Source organism: Bos indicus, chromosome 8 (assembly GCF_029378745.1).
Source record: "Bos indicus isolate NIAB-ARS_2022 breed Sahiwal x Tharparkar chromosome 8, NIAB-ARS_B.indTharparkar_mat_pri_1.0, whole genome shotgun sequence".
Lineage (NCBI taxonomy): Eukaryota > Metazoa > Chordata > Mammalia > Artiodactyla > Bovidae > Bos > Bos indicus.
Genome location: NC_091767.1, coordinates 65172661 through 65184933, shown reverse-complemented (window position 1 = coordinate 65184933; position 12273 = coordinate 65172661). Strand labels below are relative to the sequence as shown.

At 44.2% G+C, this 12273-nt stretch overlaps 2 protein-coding genes across 10 annotated transcripts in view; one reads left to right on the top strand and one right to left on the bottom strand.

Moving 5' to 3' along the window:
* Positions 1 to 3888, top strand: part of TEX10 (testis expressed 10) — a 46509-nt gene extending 42621 nt beyond the window's left edge. For all 3 annotated transcript variants that reach the window (XR_002181292.2, XM_019966279.2, XM_019966278.2), the window contains 2 exons: positions 2266 to 2476; positions 3672 to 3888. Coding sequence is in view for 2 of the 3 variants with exons in the window: in XM_019966279.2 (XP_019821838.2) it covers positions 2266 to 2476; positions 3672 to 3785 (325 nt within the window). In the remaining variant the exon portion in view is untranslated. The remainder of the gene's footprint in view (positions 1 to 2265; positions 2477 to 3671) is intronic.
* Positions 3889 to 4382: 494 nt separating this feature from the next.
* INVS (inversin) overlaps positions 4383 to 12273 on the bottom strand; it is a 136947-nt gene continuing 129056 nt past the window's right edge. For 5 of the 7 annotated variants that reach the window (XM_019966274.2, XM_019966277.2, XM_070794829.1 and 2 more), the window contains 3 exons: positions 8984 to 9213; positions 8202 to 8273; positions 4383 to 5502 (listed from right to left, as the gene is read on the bottom strand). In XM_019966274.2, the coding sequence (XP_019821833.2) occupies positions 5327 to 5502; positions 8202 to 8273; positions 8984 to 9213 (478 nt within the window). In that variant the 3' untranslated portion in view covers positions 4383 to 5326. Of the gene's footprint in view, positions 5503 to 8201; positions 8822 to 8983; positions 9214 to 12273 lie in introns of those variants that run through there. The other 2 variants (XM_019966275.2, XM_019966276.2) reach the window with 2 other exon arrangements.

Genomic DNA, 12273 nt, shown 5'->3' with positions numbered 1-12273 from the left:
TCACCCACTGTTTCTGTTCTCTCCTAAAAACTCCTTTTAAATATAGGGAGCATCTGATTCTGTCCTCTCTTAACATCTTCCATTTTGCAAATTCTTTAACCCTTCTGTTGAGTTTTTATTTTGTCAGCTGTTGTTTTCCCTTTGATCCGTTTTGAGTTTTTACTTGGTTCTTTGTCATTCTTGCTTATTCTTCATTCATTGGTGTTAAATTTCTTGTCAGTTTGTTTTGTTCGCTGTTTCTCTGGTGTGGGAATTCTGCCTTGTTTTGGGGAGCAGGTCAGGCTGTAGAAATTGTTTCTCATGGGGTTGAAGAAACAACTTCATGTTTGGGGTTGTATAACTTCTCTGAATTCATCTGTTGTGAGAGTCTGTGGAGACCTCCCTATGGGCAGTTTCACATTTGCCTTTTCCTGGCTTCCAGCTCTCTGCAGGGAGCCCAGTTCTGGCTCCCAACCTTCTATACCTGGGGCTGAAGCCTTATCTTCCAACGCTGTTGGCTGTTGAAAACGAGTCCTAAAATCCCACGTCCAGTTCTGTGCCCCTGTGTATCAATAGGAGTTCTGTCAGTTTCTGGCACCTAGAGAGTTCACCATTCTAGCTTTTGAGCTTTGCTGTATTTTTTTTTTAAGTATATTATCCATATTTCTCTGTGTTTAGGGGGTGGAGGATTGGTTGGTATTATCTGACAAGAATATATCAGAAGTTTGCAGTTAGTGGAACTCCTGAAAATTATATATGAAATATTGGACTTTCACAGTTCCTTTAGAGTGGTTTAGAGCCATTGTTCTCTGTTGAGCTAAAATCTCAACTTCATTGGTTCTGGTTCTGTCCTTTAAATAATTTATAGTTAAGTACAGTTATTTTTGTACCATGACAACTCTTAGAAAAACCTAAGAATGACTCTTCAAATGGTTTTGCTTCCATCATTTGTGGTTCCCCAGGTCATCTTCTTTTTGACCTGACAGTTTTCTTTAATTGTGGTGTATGAAGGTGAAATTCTAAACCACTCATCCCCTTAGTATACTTAATTTGTTATGATGTAGAATCTATGAGTCCTTTTAGAAGTTTTGATCCAGTTATTTGAAATTCACTCAAGTTCAAGTAGAAAATGAATATATTGGGTCATTACAGTAGTGACTTGTTTTTTTAAAAAAACAAAACCCCAAAGGGTAGGAATTGTGCAGGTAGGAATTTGAAACCCAGGCAGAACCAAAGCAGCTTTCTTTAGTCTTTTCTCTTCTAGATTGTGTGGTTATCATCTCTGTGCCTTTGCCTCATCATTAACTGTGTCTTTCAGTCTGACTTTCTCTTGTACACGGCTGTCCTGACCTGGCCGTGTGTGGGTCCACAGGCTGAATAAAGTCTCCAGTAAGAGGATCTGGTTGCCTTAGGATGGATTCAGTATCCACCTTTGATGCAGTTGCTGTATGGGGACGTGGGAAGGAGGTCAGATGGTGAAAGGTTTGCTGCTTCTGTGTCTAGAGGTAGTCAGGTTTTCTTACAAAGTCTTGAGACTGGGACGGTTATGCACTCTTGAAACCGTAACAGACGAAGATTAGAGCCTTTAGCAGCCAGTGGACTTTTCCTCCATTTAATTGACACTTTTCTAGACTGTGGTTAGACCATTTACTGCTCTCATAAAACATTTCTGTTCCCGTTCTATAAAGTTACCAAAAGAATGATGCTCACTGAAATTTGGATTTACTGTCTCTGGTCCATGATAGTTCCCTGACTGGCTATTTTCTCAGATGCCTTTTGGTTCCTTGTGAGCACATATTTGTCTGCAAATTTGCCCTGTTCTAACACACTGAAGAAGCTCAGAATCCAGGTCAGGGGCTTAGAGTTTCATGAGGTTCTTTTCTTATTCTTTTACCAGTGGGATATTCTCTCCCCTTTGACCTTTGGTATTGTACAGCAGTTGAATAATGTTCACTGGTAGAGAATCATATGTATGTACAGGTCTTTCTGTTCTCAGGTGAACTTTGTGTTAAATACGCTCACTAGGGTTTCGGGAATGCCTTGCCCAGGAAAATGCTGCTTGCTGGGCTTTCTGAAACCCCTAAAATAGGGCAACGCAGCTAATTCTTCACTGCATTTGCTTACTTAGCTCTCAATGAAACTCAGTTCTTACTAGTTTTGGTTTGTGGGGTTTTATCAGAAAAGACTTTGTTTCTCATTAAAAGGACATTTTTCCGTCTTGGGAAGTATGGAGAGGGCCCCTCTCCTCTATGTGTCCATTCACTGACAGGTTTCTTTGTTTTGCAGGGACAAGCTCTGGGGGGTCTGTGTCTCCGTCCTGGCCCTCTTGCCTCGAGTCCTCAGGCTGATGCTGCAGAGCCTCCGGGTGAACAGAGCTGGGCCTGAGGAGCTGCCTGTAGTGGGCCAGCTGCTCCGCCTGTTGCTGCAGCACGCACCCCTCAGGACCCACATGTTGACCAACGCCATCTTGGTGCAGCAGATCATCAAGAATATCACAGTAAGAAGCACCAACAGGGCCATCTACTGCTTGTACTAGGTTCATGGGCACGGAGGTGGTTGTGGGAGGCCAGGGCTCCTGCACCTTGACAGACTTCTGGGATTAAGCCCAGTGTGGTGGTTTCTTAAGACTTCCCCTGGCGTCTGGTAACTGTCACTGATTCCAGAATCAGTACTAAAAGCCTTAAAATACTCGAACTAAATTAAGGTGGCAGGCAGCTTAGTTGGAAAAGGTACAGGCATCAGAGTCAGTCTACCTGGATTGTGATACAGATTCTATTGATTGACTATGGTGATTTTGCAAGTTTTCTTTTTTTTTTAAACCTGTCTGAGCTTGTTTTCCTAGCTGTAGAAATGGAAATAGCAGCAACTTTGTTGGGTTTTGTTAACCACAATGAAATCATCCAAGTAAAGTTTATACTGTAACTGACATTTATTAAGTACCCAACAAATGTTAGCTGTCATTAAGGAAATTTAGCAGGAATAAACTGCAGACCTATTTCTCGTCACTTAGATCACTGGAGAGGGGGAAGAAGCTGGAAGTTGTAGGCTTCAGCTTTGTCTAACGGTTCTGTGTTCACCTGGGGCAGGCAGCTCTGTTTCTTAAGGATTCATTTGGGTGTTTTGGTCTGGAGAGTTGAAATGAGGTTTTTTTGATTGGAGGAAGTTATTAATTGGTGTATATATAATAATACTTCAGAGTCATAGAGCTTATACATGCATAAACACAGGATATATTCTGAATCTTGTCAGTAATGGAAGACGAAGCAGAATTCAGAAATAGAAGGAAGTCAAGAATTTGGAGAATCAGCCCATCTGTATATGAATGACAAATTGAGCCCTGTAGAGTTATTATTCTCAGTTGATGTTAATGCAGAAATCATGAGATTCTAGAATGCAGAAGGGCAGATATACAGAGTAAGGGGCGGTTAACGGTGCAGTGTCATCAGTGCCTAGCAGAGGTGGGAGGGAAGAGACCCAACAAGAAACTGGTAGCACTTGTGCTTGAGGATGAGACTAGGAGTTGAACTCCCTGTGGTAATTCCTCAGTTAGGTTCCCTTTTCAGTGAGCTTTACTGTGGTATTTATAGATGATGATACTACTGCAAGGGACTCTTGAGATCTTGTTTGGGTGTGATAAAAACCATCAGGAAGCAGTTTTGGTACCACTCACATTATTCTTATTTTCTTTGCAGACACTGAAGAGCGGAGGTGTGCAGGAGCAGTGGCTCACAGACTTACATTATTGCTTCAACGTGTACATCACTGGGCATCCCCAGGGCCCCAACGCATTGAGTACAGTGTATTGAAAAGGCACTGCAGCACGTCTGTTGGAAACTGTTTATTCACATCTAATTTTGAAGAGAGACTGATGTCATAAATGTTTGTCATTAAAGCTGAACTTTTAAAGAAGCTGTTTATGAACCTTCCTTTGCACTGAAACAGGAAAATGCTTGGGAGTTGCCACTGATACACAGGCTGGCTTCTTGGACTAGCATGTGATGTGTGGTTAAGTATATACATCCCATAGCTAAGTATGTATAAAATACAGAGCAATAATATGGTACCTCCTGTTATATTCTAAGAAACCAGCTGAATCTTTTCAGCCCCATCTAGGCAAACCTCATTCTGTGTGTTCTCAGTCCCAGTTCATTCAGACAGCAACAGACTAGTTTTTGGTTTCGTTTGGGAGTGGTTGCTTTTCGCCTTGGAGTTGTGTTGTTTACAGAGGATTTCTAGCAGGATTTCAAGACCGTACTCCCATTGTTGTGAATTTTCCTATACCTAAGTGGTAGTTGGTCTGAGCTGCAAAACTCTTAAAAAATCATTTTTCTACTAGTGATTATTATTTTTGTTATAATCATTTTCACAATAATGATGTAATTAGCCAACTGTAAAAAAAAAAATCCAAGTATTTAACACTTTATTGTTTCCAGTCTCTTACAGTCAGGACAGGGGTGGCAGTAATTTTAAAACAGAAGCAGTCCTAGAAATACCTGTGAGCCTAATATGTCTACATTCTTAGTAGCTTTGCCCTTAAAAGATATGAAGAACCCTGTAATCACTGATTTTATTTAAACCAAATGTTCTTCAAGAGCTGGAATGCATAGTTCGCACAGTGCCAGAGGAAAGGCAATTTGACAAGACGGCTCACCTCTGCAGGTCAGGCAGAAAATAGAAGTAGGTTAAGGCCTGAGCTGGCGCCATGCGTGAAGGATCCAGTCCGTAGGCCTGCCAACTGAGGCCCTGGTGCTAGGTGCAGCCGCTGGTGCCCAGCAGGAGGAACGCCGCTCAACGAGAGGACGCGGCAGCCACCTGTGGCCTCCAGAGGCTGACGCGGAAACTAAAACGTAAGCCGTCAACCGTATACCTAGGACAGCCTTACGACCTCTAAAAGCAAACACTGGGTCATGACTCTGGTCTAAAAATTATAACAGGATGTGGTGTCTGTAATGAAGTCCATTGCATTTGACTCCAGAAAAGTAGTGAGCTGAAGGCAGTTGCTGTGGGCCAGGCTCCTCCCCATCTCACTTAGGTTCTTCAGACTGGAGTCAACAAAGCCAGGCTTGGACCAGCTGGCAGGGAGAAATCCCAACCCAGCAGATCTTCAGTGCTCACTTTTCTTAGTTCTGCGTAGAGTTATTATAAAGTCGTCTTTTCCAGTCCTACTGAAGTGGAGGCAGATGGGCAGTTCTGCACAGGTATGGACTACCCTGGTCCTTTCAGTGCAGCTGAAGAATTTACAAAACAGTGCTATGTGAGAGCAGAAGGAAAACATTTCTTTTCAGTTGTTACCACATTTTTAGGCTGATAAGGCTTTGGGATATTAAAGTTGCGTAAAGTGTAAAAGCTAATCAGAGAACTTGAAGTCTGCACTAGCTATCCGAGCCCCCCGGGCACAGTCTTCCTCCTTAGGCAGTCGAAGCTTTAGTTTGTTTCTTGATGGGTTAGCTGATTGCAGGTTGTAAGAAAAATTCTGTGATTTCCCACTGTTCTTAAGGAGGTGAATACACTGCAAGTTGCTCACTGTTAAATAACAGATACTCAAATTATTAATGCTGAAGGGCAGGGTGGGGAGGAAAAGGGGTTTAGGTTTGGACTACCCATGGGACCCAATAAGGTGATGGCTGGTTTATGGTAGAGACAGGATGACATCAGCCCCTCCTTTTCCATCCTCTCAAAGATACTTGACATCTTTTTAAGGAAGAACCTTGACTGTGAGGGGGCAGGTGCCTGAGGAGCTAGGACTGGAACGTAGGTCTTCAGTTTGCTTGAAATAACCACTATGATGCTGCTTTCTCTGCATCTCCTCTTAACACGACAGTTAAGACAGGATGCTACATTTGGAAAACTCGTGGTGCACTCAACCCTCTCACTTAACAAATGAGGATGCTGAGGCCCCGAGGAGTTAAGAGACACTGTGGAGGCTGTATTGCTGAATGTTGCTCCTAACTTGCTGTGAAGCAAAGAAGCAAGCATGAAAGGTGAGTAGTTTTTTTAAAAAGTTACAAAGGTAATCGTTCTCTTCTGTTTTTATTACTGTTATTCAATAAAGCTGAAGTGAACTGTTTCGGAACTCTGATGTTTTCTGGCTGCTTTGCTGTATATCAAGTCGTCTTGTCCCCTGCACACCCCTCTGTAGGTGCAGGGATATTCTGCATTCATACAGGGGGTACCATTTTTACTAAGCCGTGGTTATTCCATTCATTGGAACGGGATTTTTTTAGAGGAAGTTTTTAATGAGATGGACCCCAAATTTGGGACACTTCTCTCTCTCTCTCTCTCCTCTGATCCATTATTACGCTGCTGTTCTTTGTGGGTGTGGGTGGTTCGCAGGTGGGTGGGAAGACTGGGGAGAAGGCAACTGTTTCCTGGATGCATGTAAAGAAACAGTCCAAGGAGTTTGTTTCTTTGGTTTATCCAGCTAACTTTCTATTCCTTTTAAGAGACAAAAGCACTACTAACATCTCTCCTTGAGTTGAAGGTTAGGAGCCACAATCTGAACTCAGATCTGAGCACCTACAACATGCCCAACAATGCACTAAAGCTAAGTGAACAGTGAACAAAAGTCAGACATCCTTAACTCTATGGAATTCTCAAAGCAAAAAAAATTAAAACTTTAAAAAAACTTTTTGGCTGTGCCTCAAGGAATGCAGAATCTTAGATCCCTGGAGTGGAACCCACACTCCCTGCAATGGAAGTGCAGACTGCCAGGGAAGTCCCTCAAAGCAAAAATTTCTACTCAAGGTAAAGACTAAAACAAACGGCTTGTCTTCCTTGGTTCAGTTGGCCATCTGTGATGCCATGTTGCAGAAACAAATATGTCTGTCCAAGTCATGCCCATTTCATGGAAATTTATAGACATGTATTCTGAATAAAACATGGGCTGCAGCTAACTAGCTTGCTGCTCTGCCCATCAGCCTTATTCACAGGTTAACGATTAATGTGGGTAGGTAGGTGGGCCTCATAAAACCCTTGTCCCCAAGCTTGGGTTCAGGAAAAGATTCTCTTCCGTCCTCATCTATTTTCAAGCCAGTGTAGGATAAACAAGCTGATAATTCATATATAGTTCTAAGAAACTATTAATGTTATTTTGTTTCTTCTGTCTTTAACTGTGAGTCCTTTAACTTAAAACCTCTTAACGCTGTTAAACATCTTCATTTTTAAAGATTTGATAGTCTTGGACTTTCTTGAGACAGAGTAAAATAACAAAATACCAAAAATGCTACATCTTAAAGTAATTTTATCTAACAGTTGTTTTTGAAACTATTCTTCAGTTCACTCAAGATAACTAGAGGTGTGTGTGGTTTTTTTCTTTCTTTTAAACCTAGAACTATGGGCCTGATTCCTTTGAGTTTCTAATTGCCCTGATCAGCTTGCCTATGTTACATGAATTGCCCAACTCTTATTAAAGCTTTGGTAGTAATTACTGTCCCCCCATCTCCAGATTTTCCCCCATCAAAAACTAAATGAATGTTAAAGTTCATGCTGACAGTCATTGTTCACCTCCCCAGCTGCACCCTGTTCCCGCCGGATGACTGGATCAGGGACTGGGGGGAGCGTGTTGCCATAGCCACCTATGAGAAACACTAGACTGGCATTAACTGCTGACAGCACTGAACTTATCACCCACGTTTAATGCTGGCATGAATGGAGGGGCCCTGAGTAAGACACTCTTGTCTTGGGCTAAAAAGAACGTTCCCTGAACTGCTCCTGTGTGAGTGAAAGTGTGGACAGTTGAACCTGAGCTGGACCTGCTATTAAAATGTCCTCCTGAAGTGGCCCTAAAAGGCAAAAGCCAGAATTTGTAGTAAAAGGACTTCGTCCCATCTTTGAGGAGGAGATTGTGGACCTTAATGGGAAACCAAAACAGAACAAGAACTCCCAGGATATTACTTTAAAGAATAACACTATTTGTGCTTACCCCTCCTGTATGTGAACAAGTATGGTAAAGTGATCAGTAATAGGTGCCATTTATTATTTCTGCGGGAGGTAATGTTACAGTTTGGGGTTATAAAAATAACTTGTCTCCTCTGAAGAGGAGATGTTTATTGTGATAATTCCATGAAAGGGGGATGAAAAACATGCAGTCCTGAAATCAACTGGCCATTGGAACCCCCTGGCAGTCTGCTCTAATGTCTCCACCTTTGGGGATTAAACAGAAAAGGGAAGTGTTTCTCACATGGTCTCCCCTGTCTGCTTTGCGCATGTAGGGACTGCCTTACCTGAGTTGAGACCCAACACAGAGTGGGCTTTTGAAGATCTTGTGGGCTGACGTACTTTCCCTTCTTGAGAACCTGAAATCAACCAACAATTATCTGTTTTTTAACCAATGACAGCTGTAGCCTGACCAAGTGCTGAATTTTTGTATTGAGGTAAAGCCTTGAGTTTGCAGGTGTCCACCAAGATAAATTAGGTATGTGGAGAACCACATAGGTCCAGGTCTGGAGATTGTGCTACCAAGGCCACAGATCGGTTTGTGAAGGTGCCTTAACTTTTGTTCTCTCCATCGAGGAGTGAGTCAGGCACTTTCCAGAGCTGAAAGGGTTTCAGTACGCAGCAGTTTATTTGCCAAACAAGCATGTACTGTACTGCTTGGATCCGGGGTGTTCCCATAGACAGACAGCTCTGTGCTATCTAAGCACAGGGAAGGTCAGCATGAGGCAGGCAGGGTCGGCCTGGGTCTGGGATCCTCTAACGAGAATTTAAGGGGAAACCTGGCAGCAGTCTAGAGAGCTTGTGTGGTGAGGCTTCCATCAGGAGGCCCAGCAGACGATCTCTTGACAGTAAGGCTCTCTTGGTTGAGATCAGAATGCTTCATGAAACCAATTCCAACCCAGAGTTGCTGCAAGGGAGGCATAAACATGATGAGAATTCTCTTGGTGCCTGGCTGTTTAATAAGTTCCTACCTAAATGGAGGTTTGCCCAATGTAGTTAAATCCTGTTTCAAAATCGGAGGTGACACACTTCGGGGGTGCTACCATAAAGTACACAGAAGGACAATTACCGTAGATCTGCTTGAGCACTGAGTGCCTGGTGGGCTTGGTGCCTGAGCTGCCCTTGGGTGGACTCTTGGTGGTCTTGCTTACTGCCATGGTTTTTGGGGGTTTCAGTTCCAGTTCCTTCCTCCAAACCTGGAGAATCAAAGCCAGGCACTCTCGGTTCCATCTGTCCATATCTCTGGCTCCAAGCTGCTTCACGTGCAGGAGGTGCGACAGGTGTTTCCTGAGCTGGTAGCTGGGGAGTCAGAGGAGGGCAGAGAATTTAAGGTCATAGTACTGAGAAAACCAATGTCGCCTGAAGTTCCTAGAAGCTATAGGATAGTAGTTGCTGAACTCTTGTGAGATTCATTCAAACTCCCATTCCTAATTTCAGTGGCAGTATGTTGTATATGGAGTTCTGTCCCTGTCCATCAGTTATTTGCTGAACTAGGTATCACTTAGATGAGTCCTTGCCAAAGTGGGACAGGCCGATGTGTAAACAAATGAAGTATGAGAAGTACTATGTGAGAGCTAGGAGCTAGGTGGCTGGTGTTTGTGCTGGGTTTTAAGGGATAAGTGAAAGCTTGCTAGGCAGGGAAGGGCATTCTGGGTAGCAGAATTGACATGATTAGAGATGTGGGCATTTGTGCATGAATCTTTACTAGTGGAGAGATGTGTGCAAAGGATTATGTATGTGGTAAGGCAAGGAGGATTGGAGGCTGGGCCCCACTGTGGAAGGAACCAGCATTTGGTCAGGGCCTCCTGTATACCAGGCACCTTGCCTGTGGTTAAGTCTGAAAGTAAACCCGTAAGGTAGACGTTATGAAGCTGACAAAGGCTGAGTATAGAGGGGAACATCATCAAGATGGTGACATAAGTCCATTTTGACTGCTCCCCATCACAAGAACAGCAGCTAATATTCATGGATAAGACAGCAGTGAGAAAATCCTGGAACATGGGGATGAGGCTAAAGCACCCCCTGCTCTAGAGACCGAGACAGATTTAGAAGGGTAACCGTTTGAGCAGCTCCATGCTGACAGCGTTGCCTTCCCCCAGGCTGGCACAGCACCACACGGAGAGGTCTGCCCTGAGCCTGCTATGCTTCCAGTGGGAAAAGAGCCCAGGGTGGACATGCAGCTCCCCCAGCATCATGGGTTGCTTCTTGGGAGCAACTCCAGTCTTACTCCATGGGGACTGCAAGGGACTCTGGGACTTAAGTACTGGGAATACAGTGATGTCAGAGAAGGAATGAGGGGCTTGTAACAACCAGCATAGGGATCTTGGCAGAGCCTGCCTGTAGAGTCCAAGTAGTAGTTAAAACCAGTAGCTCTGTTTAGACTCTGTAGAAACAAGATGGCAGCACAGTCTGACCAGGGAGCCCACTGGTGTTCAAGTTTCCCTGATCCAGTTTCTTGTACAAAAAACCTTGCTGGCCTTGGAGCCTAGTCTGACTCTGCCCCAGCAGGAGAGCTGAGTCATAGCCCAGCCCATGGCTGAGTGTAGTTTCTGGTCGCTTCCTGACCAGAAAGGCTGGCCAGACCACCTGGAAGCTGTGTAGCCCAGCAATGCTCAATGCAAAGCAGGCAGAGCCGATCATCCACAAAGCCAACAGCATTGTTCAGCCAGGGACCTTGGGGAGCAGGGCACCTTGAATCAAGATCACGAAGAAGCCACCTTTGGAACCAGTTCGTCACTCTGCCTGGGTAGGGAAAATAATTCCAAGCCCTACCAAATACAGCCTTCAGCCCGTCCAACTGGGGACCTCACCAGAGTACGCTCTTGAAACCCATCCCATAGTCCTTAGAGTAGCACTTGGAAAGAGGACTGCCCGTGGCTTTCCCCCTCTACAGAATAAAACTAGTGGCTGTGTCTGGCCAGGGAATTCAGTGCCCACGCTGGGGCATCCTATCCAACCAGAGCCGGAAGGTAAATCCTAGCTCTGCCTACTGCCAGTCTTGACTAAGTATGCCTGACCAGAGAAGCTGGGCAACTTGCAGAGCCCAACCTACAGCCTCATTTGAGCAGGGAACCAAAGCAGCAGTCCTGTCCACCCACCGCCACACAGTCTTAGAGCTTAGGCAGCGGCCTTGCCCAAAAAGAGAAAGCAAGTCCCACCTGCCCAAGTACATTATCAGCAGACACATCCAGAAACCCAAACTGAGCTCAGTGTTGAAGAACCGTCTCTGCCAAAGCAAACTTGTGAGAGGAGACTGCTTATTCAAATGCATAGATGCCAACATAAGGAACCAAAGATACAACTCCCCCCACCGCCAAAAAAAAAGAAAAACCACAGGTAAATATGATACCAAAGGAAATAATGATATTTTAAGATACTTTATATAAGCTTCATGGTAATCACAGGGGTAAAACCTGTACTAATTACACCAAGGAACATGATAAAGAAGTCAATGCAGATTGATACCAGAAGGCATCAAAACACAAAAAAGACGGTAGGATAAGATGGAACAATGGATCAAAAAAACAAGACAGCAAAACTGCAACAGTATATCCTTACCTACTAATAATTGGGCTGAGGTAGCACTAGTGGTAAAGAACCTGCCTGCCAATACAGGAGACGTGAGAGACGTGGGTTCGATCCCTGGGGTGGGAAGATCCCCTGGTGGAGGGTGTGGCAACCCACTTGAGTATTCTTGCCTGCAGTATCCCATGGACAGAGGAGCCTGGAGGGCTACAGTCCATAGGGTCACACAGACTCGGGCATGACTGAAGCAGCTTAGCACACATGTACCAATAATTATTCTAAATGTAGAAAATTTAAAACAGAACTACCATATGACCCAGCATTCCCACTTCTGAGTATATAACTGAAGGAGATGAAAGCAGTACACTGAAGAGATCCCTATATCCACAGCAGCATTATCTTAAAATAGCCAGGACACAGAATGTCCTATGGACAACAGATGTGTCCACTGAGGGATGAATGAATGAAGTTGTTCTATATGTACACACACAATAGAATACTGTACATTATATATGTATTATCAGTTCAGTCACTCAGTTGTGTCCGACTCTGCGACCCCATGGACTGCAGCATGCCACGCTTCCCTCCCTGTCCATGACCAACTCCTGGAGCCTACTCAAACTCACGTCCATCGCATCAGTGATGCCATCCAACCATCTCATCCTCCGTCATCCCCTTCTCCCACCTTCAATCTTTCCCAGCATCAGGGTCTTTTCCAGTGAGTCAGTTCTTCGAATCAGGCGGCCAAAGTATTGGAGTTTCAGCTTCAGCATCAGTCCTTCCAATGAATATTCAGGACTGATTTTCTTTAGGATTAACTGGTTGGATCACCTT